Here is a 20,802-nt window from a genome sequence, read left to right on the forward strand (position 1 = left end):
AAAGAGTATTTGAAGTCTACCGCGGGAAGAACTTACCTAATCCTTGAATGTTAAAAGGCTAAAAACTCCACTAGTCGGAAGTGACGTGCCAGCTTAGCCCCGCAGGTCCGCCACGTAATTGGCCGCCGCCACAGCTAGCCACCCTCTCCCCGGACTGGCCCGAAGAGAGGAAAAGTGTGGAAGTCCACAAGCCGCCCCCGCCCCGCCCTCTTCGTCGACTTTCAGCTGCACCGGGAGGCGGCGGCGCCTGGCCAGAGCCGGGGCCTGGAGCCTGGACTAGACAGCCTCGCCGGCCGGGGCGCCAGTCCAGCGCCCTGCGGGCAATGGGCTTCAGCGCTCGAGCACGCGCATGCGCGGGCCTGTATCTCCAGAGGATTCCTCGGGTCACCTGGACGCCAGCATCTCAGCCACCTGCCCCTCTGGGTCCCTTCTTGCCCTTGATTCCTCCTGCTGCTTCTCATCGCCAGCCCTCCTCCTCCTTCTTCCGCAGGCACCGCTAGACCCGGCCGCGGCCGCCCGCCGACACCCCAGCTTCCACTGACACGAGCCTCGGCGCGGCTTCCGCTTCCGGCGAGTATTGTGTGTCGCGCCGCGGGGCGGGGGCGAGGGGAGGAGGAAGGAGGGAGGCAGCGCTCCGGCGGCTCCGCGCCCCGCACTCCCGGACCCGAAGCCGGGAAGGTAGGTGCTGTCCCGCCGCCGCGCCCGAGCCTGGGGCCTGCGCTCGCCGGCCGGCTCCGCAAGCCGCGTCCCAGCGCCCCGCGACTGCGTCACCGGCCCCCCGCACGTAACCACAGCTGCCTCCGCCCGCCTCGGGCCCGGGCGGACGTTTTGCCGCCCCGGCGACGTCAGCGCGTCCGGCGTTGCTTGGCTACCCCGCCGTTCCCCCGTCCCGCTGCTGCTCACCTCCCCGGGTGAAACTCTGACGCAGTCACCGCGGGTCTCGGCTGCGTCATAGCGGCGGGCATCCCATCTTCACGTCACACCTCTTTCTCACCTGGACACGCATCCCTTCCTACCCTGCCAGCCACGACGTTTCCTCTTTCCCCTCTCCAATGCCCCAGCCCCAGATCTGGCGGAAGAAGATGGAGAACGGGGGTGGGACAGAGTTGTGGACAACCTCTCAGGAGAGGGTCGCAAGGTGGGACCCTGAACGGTGGTAGAAACAAAATGAGATTGTCCCTGAAGTTTGCCCTTCAGCTGAGACACAAGGAGTAGAGGAAGAGGAAGGACTAACGCAGAGGCACTCAAAGTCTCACTATGACTGTAGTTGAGAGTCCTCTCCCTTCTTCCCTAACCCTTTCCCCATTTCTCTCACCACTTCTTTGCCAGTCTAGATCCGTCCTGGTGCCTTACTGTGCATACAGTTCTACTCGTCTCAGGCGAGGAGGCCACGTAATTTGTAAAAGACTGAGGAAGGGGTAGGATCACCACAAGTCAAAGTTGGATTCCCACAGGTAGAAATCATCTGACTGAACTTCTCTCCTATTGCTGACAGAAGAAATTCAAATCCAAAGAAGTTATCAGTTCCTACTCCAAATCAAACACATTTGTGTGTGCCAACAATATATACAGGAACAATTGTTGTTAACCTACCTCATTACATGGCCACTTATCTCTCAGCACATAGATCTACCAAATTTCCTTCCTTCCAGTAGGTCCCTGGAGAAGGATGGGGGTCGGGAGGAGAAAAGGTTATGGGGATAGTTAAATCAACTTACCCATGGCTAAAAGTATGGATGTTTTAAGGATGGAGTAGGGGGCCAGCCTTGTGTTTTATAAATCTCTCCTATGCATTTCCAATTCTTCTGAGGCTGCGCTTGAGGGAGATCTCATTGCCTCTTTTGTGTCTCTTAATTCCCAACCACTCCAGGACCTATAAGTTGGAGACACACTATGCCCAGGGTGTTAGTTATCAATAGCTATATTGAAAGATTCCAGTCACTACAAATAGACTCGTTGCTCTCTTTTCAAGAAGTTGTTGGCCTGAGCTCAGCAATATTTAATATGGTTGCCATAATTTATCAGTTTTCAGCAGTTCTGAGTGTCCAGATGAACACAAGAGAAATGGAATGTTGCGTGAAATGTCATTCCAAGAAGAGAGCAGACTTCCTTTAGGCTAGTCTGATGGATAAAAGGAAGAATAATTTCAGATTTTCCTGAAAAGAGGAGGTTGCCTTTGCCTCATTCATTCCATTTGTTAGCCTTTAGAGCAGTGGTATCTAACCCTTTCAATATGAGGACTCTCTTTGCTTATCTGTGGTGGCTGATAAAACAAAAATTATGCATGGACCTTCTGTGGTAGTGATAGAACAAAATTTATGCATGGACTTTTTTTTTTTTAAGCTTATCAGCTGTCATTAGTGTCAATGTATTTTATGTCTGGCCCAAGACACTTCTTCCAGTGGGCCCAGGGAAGCCAAAAGGTTGGATATTGTGATTTAGAAGAATGAGAGAACAGTGTCAGAGAATCAAGCTTAGACTCCAGTGGATTAATCATAAAGCTCTTATAACATTAAACTTTAAAATATGGTTAATTTAAGAAATGTTAATATTTTTATGACATTTTTTACTTCTCAGATTCCTTTCTTGTCTGTTAGAAACGTATGTCAAACGAGGATACAGTGTCTGGAACTATTGGTTCTAAGATACAAGTGGAATGAGCCTGGATCAGGAGAAGTATGCTGAGCTAGAGTTGAAGGAAGCTTCTCTTTCTAACAAGAGAAAGCAGAGGTAAGAGACAAGATAGATCAATTGGGGGTTGTGTGTCAGTTTACTAACAAGAAAAAAAAGGTTGATGGCTGGGAGTCACAAGTTTTGAAAATGGAGAAACAAAGAGGTTGAATTGATTGGAAGAGAAGATGGAGAATAACAAGAAGGGGCAAATCTGGAGTTAGGACTTAACATAGGGATAAATGTCGGATCAGGGATGCAAAAAAAAAAAAAGAAAAAAACCTCCAATTAATATTTTTATTTTCTCTGTCCTCTTCCCCACTCCCAAGTTAAATTATGGCAGAGACAAGTCTGTTAGAGGCTGGGGCCTCTGCAGCCTCTACAGCTGCAGCTTTGGAGAACTTACAGGTGGAGGCGAGCTGCTCTGTGTGCCTGGAGTATCTGAAGGAACCTGTCATCATTGAGTGTGGGCACAACTTCTGCAAAGCTTGCATCACCCGCTGGTGGGAGGACCTAGAGAGGGACTTCCCTTGTCCTGTCTGTCGAAAGACATCCCGCTACCGCAGTCTCCGACCTAATCGGCAACTAGGCAGTATGGTGGAAATTGCCAAGCAGCTCCAGGCCGTCAAGCGGAAGATCCGGGATGAGAGCCTCTGCCCCCAACACCATGAGGCCCTCAGCCTTTTCTGTTATGAGGACCAGGAGGCTGTATGCTTGATATGTGCAATTTCCCACACCCACCGGGCCCACACCGTTGTGCCACTGGACGACGCTACACAGGAGTACAAGGTGGGGAAGCAGACACACGATGTCAGTGTGGGTAAAAAGGGAGAAGCGGCAGAGGATGAGATACTCCCTAGATAGAGATCGTAAGCTCCTACTACTCACTTTGTATTCTCAGAGCTGCATATGCAGGGGCACACAGTATGTGTGATCAGTTGTCCTCTAGCCTGAAAAAGAGCAATGGTGAGAAGTGCCCTAAAATTTCTCTCTGACTTTTGCAATACATGTGAGTCTTATGGGTGAATATTGGTATGTGTGGTCATATTTTTCATAAATGAATGAAACCACATGGAAAAGATTAAACTTAGGAAGAACTGAAAAGTAGTCTGGTTTCTTCATTCTGCCTGCCTGCTCAGAATGCTCCTTGTTTTCACACTGGTTATTGGGCGTAGGTAATATCGCTTGAGACTGATACCTACCAGACTAAGCTGAACCATTCAATTGTTTGCAGCTTCTCTAGGTAATGGGTAACATGGCATATCATTTAACTTACTGCTGAGACAAAGGAAAATGTTTGAATAAAGGGAACAGAGATATGAATGTGTTAGCATTTTATCATATACTTTGCTTAGTTATGTTAGTCTTGAAAACAAGATTTCAGGTAACTTACAGTATAATAACCATGTTTTTATTTTAGGTGGACAGAGGTGCATGGGAGGACAGGTTGAAAGAAAGATATTAGGGCACAGAAGGTTGCTTTGATGGTAATAGGCAGTTGCCTCAGTAAGAAAATGGAAAGAGTTGAGAAAGGACACAGAGTTGATGACAGCTATCTCAGATTCAGTAAAAGGACAGTTGGGTGAGCAGAGAAGGTGATGTGGACAGGCTAGTGGCAGGAGGAGGGACTGTAGAAAGTTGACATCCCAAATGACAGGCAAGGAAGGAAGTCAGATCAAGAGGCAGTAAGATGGCTAGGAAGCAAATAAATGGTTTAAAACAAATGGTTTAATCTCTGAATGGTAGGTATACCAGTCAACCCCAAATGTCACCTCTCCCACTTCCTCCCTACCCCTCAGGAAAAACTGCAGAAGTGTCTGGAGCCCCTGGAACAGAAGCTGCAGGAGATCACTCGCTGCAAGTCCTCTGAGGAGAAGAAGCCTGGTGAGCTCAAGGTAAAGGCAGGCAATCCCATGTAGGCTGCTCTGAAGGGTATTTGCCTATGAGGGAATTAACTGTACACTATTTAATCCACCAGTTCCGGTTCATTAGAAAAATGCAGTTCTCGCCGGGCATGGTGGCTCACACCTGTAATCCCAGCAATTCTGGAGGCCAAGGTGGGCAGATTGCTTGAGCTCAGGAGTTTGAGACCACCCTGGGCAACATGGTGAAACCCTGTCTTTACTAAAAACAAAAAATTAGCCGGGCATGGTGGCACATGCCTGTAGTCCCAGCGACTTGGGCGGCTGAGGCAGGAGAATTGCTTGAACCTGGGAGGCGGAGGTTGCAGTGAGCCAAGATCACACCATTGTACTCCAGCCTGGGCAACAGAGCAAGGCTCTGTCTCAAACAAACAAAAAAAACAAACAAACAAAAAAGAACAGTGTAGTTCTCTCAAAAATGATGGCATTTTATTAGGCTTGATTGTCATTAAACATTGTACTTAAATTACTTGTCATGAATTAAGTATTAAGAGGGATTTAAGAGATGAAGAACAGACAGAATATCTTACATCTGGTGAGCTGAGAGAGTTCGTGCCTCTTGGTCTCCTTTTTTTGTTAAAGCAGCAAAGGAGGCTTTCTGCTGAGAAGGCAGGGATGGGAGTTTCTTAGAGGACTTGAAGAGAGGAGAATATGGAAGATTCACTGGGGAGAAAGGGAAAAGGAGCTGACCAAGAGTCTCAGAAGAACTATCTAATGACATTAGGACCACATTCTTAAAACTCAAGTAAGCTTACATATGCTAGAATGTTCTTCCCCTCCCCATCCTCCACCATAGGATCTTGTTCATCTCTCAGGCGGGATGAAAGCCACTTCCTATGCAGCCTTTCCTGACCCTTCAGAAATTAACATTCTTAATTTTCATACAATTTTGCACCTCTTTTATAGCATTGCCTTATTTGTAGCATGGTATTTTGGTGTCTGTCTGTCTTCCATTGAACAGTGAACAATTATCATTTGTAGCAAAAATAACTAGAATTGAGTCCTATGCATTAATTCATTAGGTATCCATAACATTCCAGATTTATAGGGTTGTTAGGGTCTTAGAGTTCAGGCCAAATTGGGATAAGTGAGACATAGAAAAGCTACGAGAAAGAGACAGAAGGAAATCCTGAGGCCATCTTTAGTAAGATGTAGGGGTAAACCTAGATATTCTTTAAGGTAGGTATTATTACCTTCAGCTTACACAGAAGGAAATGGACCTTGGGTAAGTGACTAGTCCAAGATCATAAAGCCAGTAAGTGGCAAAACCAGGAATACTAGTTCTTCGTGAATCAGTAAATATTTGTTAAGCTCCTGGTTTAGGCCAAACCCGGTATTTGACACTGGGGAACAATGATGAGCAAAAACACAGTTCCTGCCCTCCTTGAGCTTAAAGTTAAGTGGAGAAAATAAGTAATGGCACAAAATGCACAGCTGCAAGTTCATAAGAAGACAACATAGAAATTTGGCCTCATTAAAGGTTTCCCGAAGAAGTAATGAGTTTTTAAGAGTTGACATGTAGAGATCACCAGAAGCTAAATCCAAGTTTTGATTCATAGAAACATGAATTTTTAAATGAATGATAACATTTCATCAGAAAGCAAGTATTATTACCTTAGTGCCTTATACATTTTAGCAAAGTAAGCATTTGAAATTTTAAAATTTGAACCAATTTTGGTTAGAAATGTGAACTTTTAAAGTTTTGTTCTTTTAGAGGCCTTCCAAGAAACCTAAAAATATGAAAATGGTGCTTATTGCTAGTCATTAACTTTCTTCTTCATGTTGATCACCTTCTTGAAGGTAAAGGATGGAGAGAGAAATATACCTTTTTAAAACCTTCTAAATGCTTGAACAGAACTGTCCTGTTTTTTAAATTGTAAATTGTCATTTCAGTGGTCTTCAAAACTACCAACATTCCTCTTGTGACCATTTGAATTCTCCCTCCTTCTCCCTCATCAGACTCAATGCCCCTTTAAAAAATAATTTGTAATTATGCTGAACTGAAAATTACAGGTAATATAACTTATGTGCATAATGTTAAATTTTAAAGAGTCTATCATGTCCAAATATAATATAATGAAACATAATTGATGATAAAATGTGGTATGTAATATTTGGGCATGACTACCCTGAACGACTTTACAGTGTAGCTGGTTATATGCTTGCCCCTATATGTGTCATTATCAGCAACGCCATAAATACAAATTCAGACTGAGATGGATGTGTGCCAATATGATTGAAATACCATAAGTAGCTTAGCTCTTGGTGATATGATTTTTCATAGTAATAACTTTTGGTAAAGTTCTAAGTATAACAATATAATCTTGGGTTTTATTCAGCTATTGCTGAAAAATTCACGTATAGTAAAACCATGTAAGAATTACTCTGTGTTTATACTATATAAAATGGCATTCAAGCCCAGGCCTATGTTTTTGTTTTTGTGGTTTTTTTTTTTTTTTTTTTTTTTTCCGAGACGGCGTCTCGCTCTGTCATCCAGGCTGGAGTGCAGTGGTGCCATCTCGGCTCACTGCAAGCTCCGCCTCCCGGGTTCATGCCATTCTCCTGCCTCAGCCTCCCAAGTACCTGGGACTACAGGCGCCCACCACCACACCCAGCTGATTTTTTTTTTGTATTTTTAGTAGAGACGGGGTTTCACCGTGTTATCCAGGATGGTCTCGATCTCCTGACCTTGTGATCTGCCCACCTCGGCCTCCCAAAGTGCTGGGATTACAGGCGTGAGCCACCGTGCCTGGCCGCCCAGGCCTATGTTTTTGAATATCCAGCAGAACATTAGAAAATGTTGCAGGTCAGTTCACTATGCCGGATTGTCTCACACATTGGAGGAGTGCTTGCGTCATTGTCAGGAACTTCCCCAACCATGGAAAACAAGAAGATGTGCCTATTTCCAAAATATCCTCAGAGTGTGATAACAGCTTCATCAAGAACCACTGCCCTAAAATATAGAGTGAAAAAAAGAGAAAAGATTACCGGTTTATAAGAGGAAGGGCCTTTTTGCTTCCTATTTATCACAGTCATGAATGTTAAACTTACACCCATACCTAAACAAACACACATGCATGCACACACATGTGCAAACACACACACACAAAGGCTGTGTTTTATTGAGGGCAAATGTGAGAATATATTTTGTTCAGATGTACACTGAGAAGGCAGTGGTGAAAAGTGAAGCAACAAGTGGCCCTAAACTAGAAGAGCTAGTCAGCCTCTGCCAGGAACTGGCTTGAATCCACAGATGCCACGCTTGTCAGGCCCATCCTGGCTTTGCATCCCCACTCTCTCCACCCTCAAGCCTGCCTTTCATTCCCTATCCACTTCCTTCTAGAGTCCCAGTCTCTGCTTCTCACTTTGCTTCATCATCAGTCACATGATGCTTGGGGAATTCTTTCTTTAGGGAGATCACTATTTGTTGTAGTGGAGATGCAGAAGAGAGGATGTGCTGGTAATTCTCAGAAAGTGTTATGGCTGGTGTTTGAGTCCTATATTATCAAATTTCAGGAATGTTAGAGGCTTAAGTCTGTGTGCTGGCTTAAAGAAAGCATGTTTCAAATTTCAAGAAACTAAATTACTAACAAACTTCTGTAACCTGTTCCTGGGGTAGGAATTGCCAGTTCTCTGAAGTGACTTGAAACAATTTAACAAGTTCAGCCCTGAAATCTACATATGTATATTTTATAATAACCCATATAACTCTTACTGATTCTTACACTTTCCCAGTTCTCTGGTTTTTATCTGGTGCATGTGTTGCAATATGCAAAGGATGACAATCTTATTTTTAACTTTTTATTATTTGTACTTTCCTTTTCGTTTCGTTGTTTTTTGTTTGCTTGTTTTGAGACAGAATCTCACTTACCCAGGCTGGAGGGCAGTAGTGATCACAGCACACTAACTCAAACTCCAGGGTTCAGGCCATCCATCCTCTTGATTCTTTTTGAGTAGCTAGGACTGCAGATGTGTATTGCCATGCCCAACTAATTTTTTTTTCTTTTTAGTTGAAACAAGGTCTCACTATGTTTCCTAGGTTGGTCTTGGACTCTTGGCCTCAAGTGATCCTCTCACCTGGGCCTCCTAAGCACTAAGTTTACAGGCATGAGCCACCATGCTGAGCCTATACTTTCCTTTTCTCGACAGATTGAATTAACTAGAACTTTACAGTTGATAATAACACAGATATCTCTGATATCTGTAATAGTTAATGTCATCATATTATTGAGTTCTTTATCTTAAATTAAAACAAATATATATATCCGCAGTGGTCTTCACTACCAAGTCATCAGTAGGGGGGCGATAGTGATGGAGCCATTCTTTACAGAAGGAAATTCCAATGGAATAAAAAATGAGTGTTCTGTTAAACCATTTTCTTTCATTTTCTTTCTTTCTTTTCTTTCTGTCTTTGTCTTTCTGTCTTTCTTTCCTGTCTGTCTGTCTTTCATCTCGATCTGTTGCCCAAGCTGGAGTGCAATGGTGCAACAATTTCAGCTTACTCCAACCTCTGCCTTCTTTGCTCAAGCCATCATCCCACCTCAGCCTCTCCAGTAGCTGGGACTACAGGCATGCACCACCAGACTCAGCTAATTTTTTGTATTTTTTGTAGAGTTGGGGTTTCACCATGTTACCTAGGCTGGTCTCAAACTTCTCATCCCAAGCAATCCACTTCCCTCAGCCTCCCAAAGTCCTGGGATTACAGTCATGTGTCACCACACCCAGCCTTTGTTAAACTATTTTCAATGAAACTGGAAGTCTGTGTTAATTCATACATATGGTGGGTGAGAGAAAGGCTTCCTTATACCACACTGACCCTGCTGATACAACATCTTCCCTCTCTTCTCAGAGACTAGTGGAAAGTCGCCGACAGCAGATCTTGAGGGAGTTTGAAGAGCTTCATAGGCGGCTGGATGAAGAGCAGCAGGTGTTGCTTTCACGACTGGAAGAAGAGGAACAGGACATTCTGCAGCGACTCCGAGAAAATGCTGCTCACCTTGGGGACAAGCGCCGGGACCTGGCCCACTTGGCTGCCGAGGTGGAGGGCAAGTGCTTACAGTCAGGCTTCGAGATGCTTAAGGTTCGACCTTTGCCCCTGCATAGCCCCTCAGGCTGAGTGCAGTGTAGCTTTGCATAGGCTGTTTTGTCAGCCTGGGATACTCATTCTTCTGCTCTCCTTCTCTAAATCCAGTTCTTTCTGCCAGGTGTACTCAAAGGGTCCTTGCTACGGAAAAGTGATTTCTCCCATCCCCTTCTAACCATTTTTGTGTTCTTATCTCTGGTCAGCAATTATGTGCTTAATCTGTTCCAAAGAAAAGATTCATTCTTTTGAAAGGAGGGAAGTCTAGCCTGAGTTAGTGAAAAACTATGCATTAAAAATTTTGTAAATGCAGTCACCATTACTTTTAAGTCCTGAAATTTGATTTATGTACTGCTGAAAAAGGACAGAAACATAGTTTAAAGGATACAGGCATACCTCAGAGATATTGTGGGTTCAGTTCCATACCACTTCAATAAAGCGAGTATCTTGATAAAGCAAGTCACAATTTGTTGGGTTTCCTAGTGGAATCATAATATTTTTGCTGGTGGAGGGTCTTGTGTTAGTATTGACTGATCGAGGTGGTGGTTGCTGAAGATTGGGGTGACTGTGGTAATTTCTTAAAATAAGACAACGACGAAGTTTACTTTCAACTCTTCCTTTTATGAAAGATATCTCTGAGCATGTGATGCTGTTTAATAGCATTTTACTCACCAGTAGAACTTCTTTGAAAATCTTTGAAAACCCACATTTGCAGTTACTTACAACACGGGAGTCTTGAACCCCTAAAAGTCATCCATAAGGGTTGGAATAGACTTCTTCTAAATGCCTGTTAATATTGATATTTTGGCTTCCTTTCACAAATCACAAATGTTCTTAATGGCGTCTAGAATGGTGAATCCTTACCAGAAAGCCTTCAATTTACTTTGCCTAGATCTATCAGAAAAATCACTATTTATAGCAGCTTTATGAAATACATTTATTAAGACTTGAAAGTCCAAATTACTTCTTGATCCATGGGCTGCCGATTGGATGTTGTGTTAGCGGACGTGAAAACAACATGAATCTCATTTTACATCTCTATCAGAACTTTTGGGTGATCAAGTGCATTGTCATGAGCAGTAATATTTTGAAAGGAATCTTTTTTTCTGAGCAGTAGGTCTCAACTTAAAATTTTCAATAAAAGGTTGGGCACGGTGGCTTACACCTGTAATCCTACCACTTTGGGAGGCCAAGGCAGGTGGATCACCTGAGGTCAGGAGTTTGAGACCAGCCTGGCCAACATGGTGAAGCCCAATCTCTACTAAAAATACAAAAAATTAGCTGGGCATGGTGGCGGGCGCCTGTAATCCCAGCTACTCGGGAGGCTGAGGCAGGAGAATCGCTTGAACCCGAGAGGCAGAGGTTGCAGTGAGCCAAGATCATGCAGTTGCACTCCTGCCTGGGTGACAAGAGTGAAACTCCATCCCCCCAAAAATACTTCAGTAAAGGCTAGGCACGTTGGCTCACATCTGTAATCCCAGCACTCTGAGAGATCAAGCCAGGAGGACTGCTTAAGGCCAGGAATTCAAGACCAGTCTGGGCAATATAGCGGGACCCCATCTCTACAAAAGGTAATTTTTTTTAATTAAAAACATTCAGTATACCATGCTGGATACAGGTGTACTGTCATGTAGGCTTTGTTATTCCATTTCTAGAGCACAGGGAAAGTAGATTTAGCATAATTCTTAAGAGCCCTAGGATTTTTGAAATGGTAAGTGAGCACTGGTTTCAACTTAAAGTCACCAGCTGCCCTTGCTTCTAATAAGAAAGTCATCCTGTCCTTTGAAGCTTTAAAGCCAGGCATTGACTTCTCTCGAACTGTGAAAGCCCTGGATAGCACCTTCTTCAATAGAAGGCTGTTTTGTTGACATTGAAAATGTGTTGTTTAGTGTAGCCACCTTCATCAGTAATCTTGGCAAGATCTTCTGGATAACTTGCTGCAACTTCTGCATCAGCACTTGCTGCTTCTCCTTGCACATTTTTGTTACAGAGATGGCTTCTTTTCTTAAAACAACCTACCTAACTTTAAACTTTTCTTCTGCAGCTTCCTTACCTCTCTCAGCTTTCATAGAACTGAAGGAGTTACAGCCTTGCTCTGGATTGGGCTTTGGCTTAAGGGAATCATGTGATCTTATATCCAGATCACTAAAATTTTCTCCATCTCAGCAATAAAGCCGTTTCACTTTCTTATCATTCATGTGTTCACTGGAGTAGCACTTTTAATTTTCTTCAATAACTTTTCCTTAGCATTCACAGCCTGGCTTGGTGTTTGGCACAAGAGGCCTAGCTTTCAGCCCATCTTGGCTTTCAATGTGCCTTTCTCACTAAGCTTAAACATTTTTAGGTTTTGATTTAAAGTGAGAGACATGTGATTCTTCTTTCACATGAACACTTAGAGGCCATTGCAGGATTATTAATTGACATAATTTTAATATCGTTGTGTCTCGGAATAGGGAGGCCAGAGGAGATGGAGAAAGATGAGGGAATAGCTGGTAGTGGATCAGTTAGAACACATAAAATATATTTATTGATTAAGTTGTTCGTCTTATATGGATGCAGTTCACAGTGCCCCCATAACGATTACAATAGTAACATCAAAGATCACTGATCACAGATCATACTAGATATAATAATGAAAAAGTGTGAAATATTGTGAGAATTACCAAAATGTGACACAGAGACATGAAGTGAACACATGCTGTTGGAAAACATGGTGCCAGTAGACTTGCTCAACACAGGTTGCCACAAACCATCTATCTGAAAAACATACAGTGTCAACAAAACACAATAAAGCGAAGTGCAATAAAATGAGGTATGCCTGAAATTGTTTAAATAATATATTGCTTTTGACATGTATATATTAATAATACCTCTAAAGTGTTTGAAATATTTTATTCTCTTACGTAAATGAATGGTGTTAGCAAAACTAGGGAACATATTTTTTATCTTAGAGATTAGATTACCAGCATTTGAAGCAGTGAGGCTTCATTGTACATTTATTTTTATGTTACGTATTGCTTGGTATTTGTTCCTATGGCCTTTCATGTATGCGTGTTCTGCCTTCCATATTAAACTGGGAAATCCTTGTGGGACAGAGATTTGTCTTCTTTGTCTTCTGGACCCCAAGTATTCACAAATCAGTATTAGCACACAGTTAGTAATGTGTTTCTTCTTCTTTTTTTTTTTTTTCTGAGAGAGTCTTGCTCTGTCGCCCAGGCTGGAGTGCAGTGCATGATCTCGGCTCACTGCAACCTTTGCCTCCCGCGTTCAAGCGATTATCCTGCCTCAGCCTCCTGAGTAGCTGGGGTTACAGGCGCACACCACCACACCTGGCTAATTTTTGTATTTTTAGTAAAGACAGGGTTTCACCATGTTGGCTAGGCTGGTCCTGAACTCCTGACCTCAAGTGATCCACCCGTCTTGGCCTCCCAAAGCGCTCAGATTACAGGCGTGAGCTACTGTGCCCGGCCAGTTATTGATGTTTATTAACTAATGCAAGACAGGGGATACCAAACCGTAACAGGAATGTGTGATTTGTTCCTATGCCACCAGTCTGGAACTCTCTGTACTTATCCTCAAGGAGAGTGAGATATGTGGTTGGTACTTGGGGGACAGAGTAAAGAATTGATACAATCCCTGTCCCTTATAGGGAGCTCCCAGCATCCTTGAGGAGCAAAGACAAGCATAAAAGAAATCATTGGGAAGTGATATAAATGACCAAGCTTCATGATGACCAGAAGTTGAAAGCAGGGATTAGGTTGGGAGAAGTGCATTCAGGTCCCGCTGGAGCTCTTCTTGCACTGTGTGACCCTCAGTTTATCCTATCCCTATTTTATAGCTGTGGAACTTTGGGGAGGAGGGGGAACCTTTTGCCTTCAGGACCACTGAATACCAGGACCAATATTGCTTTCTTTTCTCCTTCCTTCTAGGATGTCAAAAGTACCCTGGAAAAGTAAGTGATTGTTGTATCTCTCTGAGTGAGTTAGGTCTTGGCTTAGAGAAGAGGGGTACAGTCAGGAGTTTGGGTTGGGAGTGAGGTTGGGAAAGTCATGAAGTGTCTGGGCAGGGTATGGGAGAATGTTCATTGTGCCCATGAAGCCAGTTAGAGAACAAATTATTGGGAATAATAATCCCTTTTTCCCTTTGAACATCAGGACTTCTTGAGAAGGAGAATGATAAGGTAGAATCAGATTCTACTTGTGCCAGTGGGTGGAATTGTGTCCAAACAAGATGGCAGGAGGAAGGGGTTGGGAGAGCAGGGAGGGCAATCATCCATTTGCATGAAATACAGCAATATTCCTAGAAAGTTCGGAGGCTCACTCTCAAGGATCTGTCCACGGGATCATAAGGCTCTCCTTGGATTAGTAAAAGAAATCAACAGGTGAGCTTTTCAGGGAGGAGGAAGAAAGTGGGAAGATGGAGAATTTTAATTTCTCCCTAAAAATGTTAACATCTGAATAGTCACTTGGCTGGAGCTTCTCCCTAACCCTGCCCTTTCTTCCCCTATCTCCCTATCCCTCCTAGATGTGAAAAGGTGAAGACCATGGAGGTGACTTCAGTATCCATAGAGCTGGAAAAGAACTTCAGCAATTTTCCCCGACAGTACTTTGCCCTAAGGAAAATCCTTAAACAGCTAATTGGTGAGTTGTTCCCAAAAGGAAACTAGAAGAAACCACTAGAGAGAAGAAAGCTTTTAGGTCCTACCTTATATGGGTTTCAGTTATCCTATGTCTCACTTTTCTTACTCCCACACACACCTACCCCTTTATCTGGCTTTTAGTCTCACCCTGAGTCACAGAACTTGGAGTGAGAGGAAGCCTTAAGCGTTATCTACTCTTAGGTCCATTCTTTTCTAAATAGAGACCCAGAAAGGTTAAATAATTTGCCAAAGTCATCGGGTAGAGTGGTTATATAATTTACCATGTAAACTTGCATAACCTTCAAAGGCCGGGTGCGGTGGCTCACATCTGTAATCCTAGCACTTTGGGAGGCCAAGGCTGGCGGATCACTTGAGGTCAGGAGTTCGACATCAGCCTGGCCAACACGGTGAAACCCCATCTCTACTAAAAATATAAAAATTAGCCAGATGTGGTGTTGGGCGCCTGTAATCCCAGCTCCTCTGGAGGCTGAGGCAGGAGAACTGCTTGAACCCGGGAAGCGGAGGTTGCAGTGAGCTGAGATCACACCACTGCACTCCAGCGTGAGGGACAGAGTGAGATTCCATCTCAAAAAAAAAAAAAAAGAAAGAAACTGAAAGGGAGTGTCATTATATTAATGTGAATATGCAGGGAAAATAGTCATAAACCAGGCCAGTTCCTGGAAAACACACATGGTCACCCTATCCCTAGACCATATGCTGTCTTGCTCGGCATCCTTCTTAACACTTTCCGTTTTTTTCTGCCCCTCAGACTACACCTTGTACTTCTCTACAAGTGAGATAAATGATAATGTCAGAGGGAGATGAAGAGAGGACCAGGCGGGAACCTAGATTACCAGCCACTGCAGACTCAAGAGATTATTATCTGTTTACTTTAGGGTCAGGGTGAGAAGTGAGCCATTGCTTTCTCCCCTTCCTTAGGTGACACCATGGATTGAGAAAGTTAACCAAACCAGGTTGTTCTGGGGAACTTTAAGGGACCAGGCTCTGTAAAGGCAGGCTGGAAGAGTGAGGCAGGGGCATTTAGCTATTCCCATCCTCATCTAGCTCCCCACTCTGGCTTCTCCCGCCAGCGGATGTGACCCTGGACCCTGAGACAGCTCATCCTAACCTAGTCCTGTCAGAGGATCGTAAGAGCGTCAAGTTCGTGGAGACAAGACTCCGGGATCTCCCTGACACACCAAGGCGTTTCACCTTCTACCCTTGCGTCCTGGCTACTGAGGGTTTCACCTCAGGTCGACACTACTGGGAGGTGGAGGTGGGCGACAAGACCCACTGGGCAGTGGGTGTATGCCGGGACTCCGTGAGCCGAAAGGGCGAGTTGACTCCACTCCCTGAGACTGGCTACTGGCGGGTGCGGCTATGGAATGGGGACAAATATGCAGCCACCACCACACCTTTTACCCCTTTGCACATCAAGGTGAAACCCAAGCGGGTAGGCATATTCCTAGACTATGAGGCCGGCACACTGTCTTTCTACAATGTCACAGACCGCTCTCATATCTACACCTTCACTGATACTTTTACTGAGAAACTTTGGCCCCTCTTCTACCCAGGCATCCGGGCTGGACGGAAGAATGCTGCACCACTTACCATCAGGCCCCCAACAGATTGGGAGTGACAGGTTGGGATGTGGGAATGACTGGGGTGAGGCAGGGTCAAGTGCTACGGGCCTCCTTCCTGTGTCCTGCTGGAACGTCTTCGTGTCCACCTGGGTCCAGTCCTGAATCATCTTGGAGAAACACCTTGGTTTCTAGGATGGTTTTGTGTGGAGGGGGAGGTAGGACTGGGCTGGATGAGAGAGCACAGCTGTGACTTCCTCATAACTGTCAGGGTGGGGAGCTGGTTCCCAGAGGATTGTCTACCCTGAAGTCCATCAGGTTTTCTGTTGCACAAGGACGGGTCAGGAAGGAAGGAGAGGCTTTTCCAGAAACAAAAAATCTGTGAGGGTCTGACTTGCTCAAACCAGAGGAGGAAACAGAAACCCCTGCACATCTTTTTAGGGGGTTCTTTGACCCAGGATAGTCTTGCTTCTTGAGGTAGATCACAGGGGTCTGTGTACCTCTGAATTCATGAGAGATGAATGACAGATGCTCTCATGGGTCTAGATATTGAGGAGTTTTTCTGAGGGCAGAGATTGGACATCAACAAGGCTAGAAGGGTCAGGGAAGTGGGCTAAAGGAACAGATTCCTAGAGATTAATGAAGAGGAGGGAGGTTTCTTTGGTCTTCTATTCCAAGGGTAAGGTTGCGATTATGGGTAGGATTGGCCAGAGGTAGGAATGTGGGGAGAAGGAGAGGCTGAAAAGAAAGCAGAGGAGAACCCAGGTCCCTGCCTCAGCCTTCAGCAGAGTTGGCTTATTGCCTGCCTCTATACCAATAAGTCAGTCACCTTGCTCCTCTCCAGAGGCAAAGTGGAAGAGATCCTGCAAGACACATCTATCCTTTCACAGTGTTCCCAAGGGAACTTGGAAAGGAGAGTCAGGTATTAGAGGAAAGAGAAGGGTATTTGTATCCAAAGCCCTGGCCTTAAAGAATGTTACTAAGTAGCTACTCCCAAATTGTCAGCCTTCTTACCTAGCCAAGGTGTCCAAGCCAGAAAGGAAAAAAGGTTATGGAGTCTTTCTCACCCTAAGGACAGGGTGGAAGAGGGTGGTATATAGGGAAGGGCCAGATAGGCAACTTCATTTGGCTTGTGTGCATCTGGCCTGGAACTGGTGTTAAGCCAGGCTTTTGCTTGTTTGTTGCCATCCCTCACCCTTTGCCATTTCCCTTTTCAGAGAATGTAAATGATTTTCATGTTAGGCCAAAATAAACAACTTATAGGGTACATATGTTGTCATAAAAGGTAAAAGTGATGCATGCCAAACCAAACTAAACCAATTTGGATTATCTGCTATTCGGGTAATCTTCACAGAAATGACTGAGAGAAGAATCTGCAGTTTACTGAGGGCATTTCAGTTCCTCCTACCACCTCAACAGGACTTTGTCCAGACTCTCCTCCTCTTACCTTTGTGCCTTGACTGTGGTTCTTTGTGGCAAGATACTTTGGTTGGTTAAAATAATATGGAACAAAGGATCCACTGAAGTGATCTCTGTGTTGTGTGGTAATTTGGTGACAGCCTTGTACTGATGTGTAAGAATCACTGGGTGTTAGACATGCATGTTCCTGGGTCTCACCCTTAGTGGTTAGTCGAGGTCTGGGGTGGGCCGGACATCTACATTTTATTTATTTATTTATGAACAGAGTCTCGTTCTGTCGCCCAGGCTGGAGTGCAGTGGTGATCTCAGCTCACTGCAACCTCCGCCTCCCAGGTTCAAGCAATTCTCCTGCCTCAGCCTCCAGAGTAGCTGGGACTACTATGGACTATAGCCATGCACCACCACACCCGGCTAATTTTAGTGGAGACAGGGTTTTGCCATGTTGGACAGGCTGGTTTCGAACTCCTGAACTCAAGTAATCTACCTGCCTCAGCCACTCAAAGTGCTAGGATTACAGGTGTGAGCCCCCGTGCCCAGCCTACATCTACATTTTAAACACACCACTCTTATTTGAGTCCGAGAACCCTTGTGAAACTAGTTCCAGAGGAGGTTTCAGCCATGTCCTTCCTCCCAGCTGGAGCCCTGCTTGTCTGTCCCCGCCTGGCACTGGGTCTGAAATTGGAGAGAAGTCATCCTCTCCTGACTTATGCTGCCCTCCCCATCTCAGGGTTCATTGATCTTCTACCCCTCCAATTCATGTCCCTCTGCTTCTGACTTCAGTAACTGATAGTCACTATGAGTCACAGGACACCAGACAGAAGAACTGGAAGATAGAAGAGGTCAGAGGGAGGGGTGTGAGGTGAATGTCAGTGTGGGGAGTGGGGTGAAGTTTCAGGGGCAGGGGATGCTGTTGACAGATTTCTGTGCTGTACCTAAGCCTAGGAGTTAGAAACCATTCACTCAGAAAGTGAGGATCACCTACTGTGTGTCCAGCACTGCATAACAGGAAGTGTGTTTCTTTGGAAGGTGGAATAGTAGGAGTAAACTGTGCTTTCTGAGGACCGGGAGTCCTTTTCCCTCCCTCCAGCACCCTCATGATCCTTCCCACTTTCACCCCCACTGGCACCAGTGCTTTTTTTTAATGTATTACCTCTGTGCCTTCCGTCTGTAGATCTTAACAGGCATCTGCCTCGGACCTCAGGAGAGTAGAGCAGAAGCTCTAGCTGGGTATAAATTGCACATAACCATCTCCCCAACCTAGCTACATAAAGAGACCAGCCTTCTGTCCCGAAAATGGCCGATTTAAGATCCTCACCTCCGCTAGGTCTCTAGGTGATATAATTGGTCATGAGCTTGAGGAAGACAAAAGCACTGAAAATTCATAAAGGGACCCTGGGCATGGATTGCTGGGGTTGTGTTTAGAAACCGATGAGTTTGTGAGGCCTCCGGGAGGCTCCCGAGGGCGCGGGGACTACGTTTCCTAGGAGGCCTCGCGCGGACGCCCGGGCGGGGCTGTGCGAGGGGTGGGGCTGCGGGAGGCCCTGGAGCGCGGCAGTGATGGCGGGGCCGGTGAAGGACCGCGAGGCCTTCCAGAGGCTCAACTTCCTGTACCAGGTGAGTCTGCGACAAGGGCCCCACGGGGACGGTGCTCGGCGTCCCAGAGTGACTGCTCCCTTCCCGCAGGCCGCCCATTGTGTCCTTGCCCAGGACCCCGAGAACCAGGCGCTGGCGAGGTTTTACTGCTACACTGAGAGGACCATTGCGAAGCGGCTCGTCTTGCGGCGGTGAGACAGCCACGGGGTGGGCGGCGGGCGGCGGGCGGGACGCGGGAGGAACGCGAGAGGGAGCGCGGGCGCCAGACCACTATCCTCCTCCGCCCCCAGGGATCCCTCGGTGAAGAGGACTCTCTGTCGAGGCTGCTCTTCCCTCCTCGTCCCAGGCCTCACCTGCACCCAGCGCCAGAGACGTGAGTGCTCCAACGGAGGTGGAAGACTGCGGAGCGTTGGGGGCGCGGAGGGGGGCGGGGTGGGGGGCGGGCACTGGAGGCCAACAGCGCCTTTCTCACTGTAGATGGATGTTGGGTGTGGGATTCGCGGGAGTCTTCCTTCTTCGGGTTTGGATTAAGTTCCTAACGCCACTTGCACAAACTAGGGTTTGGGCTCGGCTTTTTTTTTTTTTTTTCTTCCAGTGTGGGCAATAAATAATAACTTTTAAGAGGCAACCCCACCCATGCACAATAATAGATGTTATTCGGCTTTGTGGAGGACGATTCCCATCACCATTCATTTATTAAGCAAATACTTATTTTCTAAAATGTGTCAGGTACTGTGCTAGATTCATTATTCTCATTGAAATTACGGTCTGATGGGACAGACTAAGAAACAAAATGGTGTAGAAAAAGATTAACTGGGGGAGTAGAATGCTCACTTACTCATGCCAGTGGTGGCGAAGTTTATGATAAGCAAAGGGAGTGAGAGATGGAAATTCTAGGCATGTGTGCAGACTCTGAGACAAGAGAGCTTGTGGTGCTGTCAAAGAAATGAGAGTGCAGGAGGCTGGAGTTTGAGGTAGGAGGGCAAGACAGACTGGAGAGGGAAACAGGCCAGTTCTTGAAGTCTTGTTAGGGAGTTTGAACTTTATCTTAAAGAGTTCCAGGAAATCGATGGAGCTTATGCCGAGGCGTGACACCATCAAATGTGCATTCAAATTGGGGGTGTGGTGGGGGAGCGGGGATACCTACTGAAAAACACTGGAGGCAAAACTGGCAGCAAGAGACCGTTACTTCTAAACGTGGACAGTCTTTTTCCCATGTTCACCCTAGGCTGCAGGGGACAGCGCTGGACCGTACAGACCTGCCTAACATGCCAGCGCAGCCAACGCTTCCTCAATGATCCCGGGCATTTACTCTGGGGAGACAGGCCTGAGGCCCAGCTCGGGAGCCAAGCAGGTGAGAGGTGAGGGAGAAAATGGAGGACACCCCAGAGGATAGGGACAATGGAGAACGTAGAGTGAAGAGGACACATGGACAGGTTCTGGGTTGGTGTGAGAAGTACCACAGTCAGAAAACTAATTCTGTTTCTCTGATTCTGCTCATTTACTCAGATTCCAAACCACTACAACCCTTGCCAAACACAGCCCACTCCATTTCAGACCGCCTTCCTGAGGAGAAAATGCAGACTCAGGGTTCCAGTAACCAGTGATGGATTCACCCCATCTCCCAAATAAAGTTTACTTGTTTTACATTCCATGATTCTGTTCTGTGGGTATTTCAACTCTTAATTCCATTTTCTTCTGTTTCTGTCTGTGTTTCTTGGTCACCTTTGTAATCCCACCATGCAGGGAGATCGTGATTTCCATAGACCACTTGGCCTCACTCAGCAGCTTGCATTTCCAAGGCCATGGCCCCAGTTCCCTATCAATGTCCTGAGCCACCTTAGGGCATTCCGTGTTTGGGCAGCCATAATTGCTGACTGAAGAGCTAGAGAGAATGAT

The 20,802-nt window shown here is 45.7% G+C and overlaps 2 protein-coding genes and 1 long non-coding RNA gene across 19 annotated transcripts in view; 2 read left to right on the plus strand and 1 right to left on the minus strand.

Moving 5' to 3' along the window:
• LOC112440070 (uncharacterized) overlaps window positions 1–542 on the minus strand; it is a 106,521-nt gene extending 105,979 nt beyond the window's left edge. For 3 of the 4 annotated variants that reach the window (XR_010112263.1, XR_004671914.3, XR_003028264.4), the window contains exon 1: window positions 37–175. This is a non-coding gene — a long non-coding RNA (uncharacterized LOC112440070). Of the gene's footprint in view, window positions 1–36 lie in introns of all 4 variants that reach the window. The other variant, XR_010112262.1, reaches the window with a different exon arrangement.
• Window positions 106–17,420, plus strand: TRIM39 (tripartite motif containing 39). Of its 10 annotated transcripts, none has more exons than XM_055113336.2 (9): window positions 110–678; window positions 1,335–1,454; window positions 2,578–2,730; window positions 3,000–3,459; window positions 4,470–4,565; window positions 9,442–9,672; window positions 13,602–13,624; window positions 14,197–14,312; window positions 15,403–17,420. In XM_055113336.2, exons 4-9 carry the CDS (start codon window positions 3,007–3,009, stop codon window positions 15,948–15,950), a joined length of 1,467 nt encoding a protein of 488 aa, XP_054969311.1. In that variant the 5' UTR covers window positions 110–678; window positions 1,335–1,454; window positions 2,578–2,730; window positions 3,000–3,006; the 3' UTR covers window positions 15,951–17,420. The 10 variants fall into 10 exon arrangements, with proteins under 10 accessions (XP_014200771.1, XP_054969311.1, XP_054969312.1 ...); XM_055113337.2 differs by having other exon boundaries at window positions 115–678; window positions 2,598–2,730; XM_055113334.2 differs by having other exon boundaries at window positions 205–678; window positions 1,330–1,454.
• Window positions 17,421–18,766: 1,346 nt separating this feature from the next.
• RPP21 (ribonuclease P/MRP subunit p21) lies at window positions 18,767–20,555 on the plus strand. 5 transcript variants are annotated; one of them, XM_063604776.1, is made up of 5 exons: window positions 18,767–18,924; window positions 18,994–19,094; window positions 19,170–19,276; window positions 20,132–20,264; window positions 20,413–20,555. In XM_063604776.1, exons 1-5 carry the CDS (start codon window positions 18,868–18,870, stop codon window positions 20,471–20,473), a joined length of 459 nt encoding a protein of 152 aa, XP_063460846.1. In that variant the 5' UTR covers window positions 18,767–18,867; the 3' UTR covers window positions 20,474–20,555. The 5 variants fall into 5 exon arrangements, with proteins under 5 accessions (XP_063460846.1, XP_063460845.1, XP_008957736.1 ...); XM_063604775.1 differs by having other exon boundaries at window positions 20,132–20,257; XM_008959488.4 differs by having other exon boundaries at window positions 19,194–19,276.
• Window positions 20,556–20,802: the final 247 nt, after the last annotated feature.

The sequence above is a fragment of the Pan paniscus genome, chromosome 5 (genome assembly GCF_029289425.2).
Source record: "Pan paniscus chromosome 5, NHGRI_mPanPan1-v2.0_pri, whole genome shotgun sequence".
Classification (NCBI taxonomy): Eukaryota; Metazoa; Chordata; class Mammalia; order Primates; family Hominidae; genus Pan; species Pan paniscus.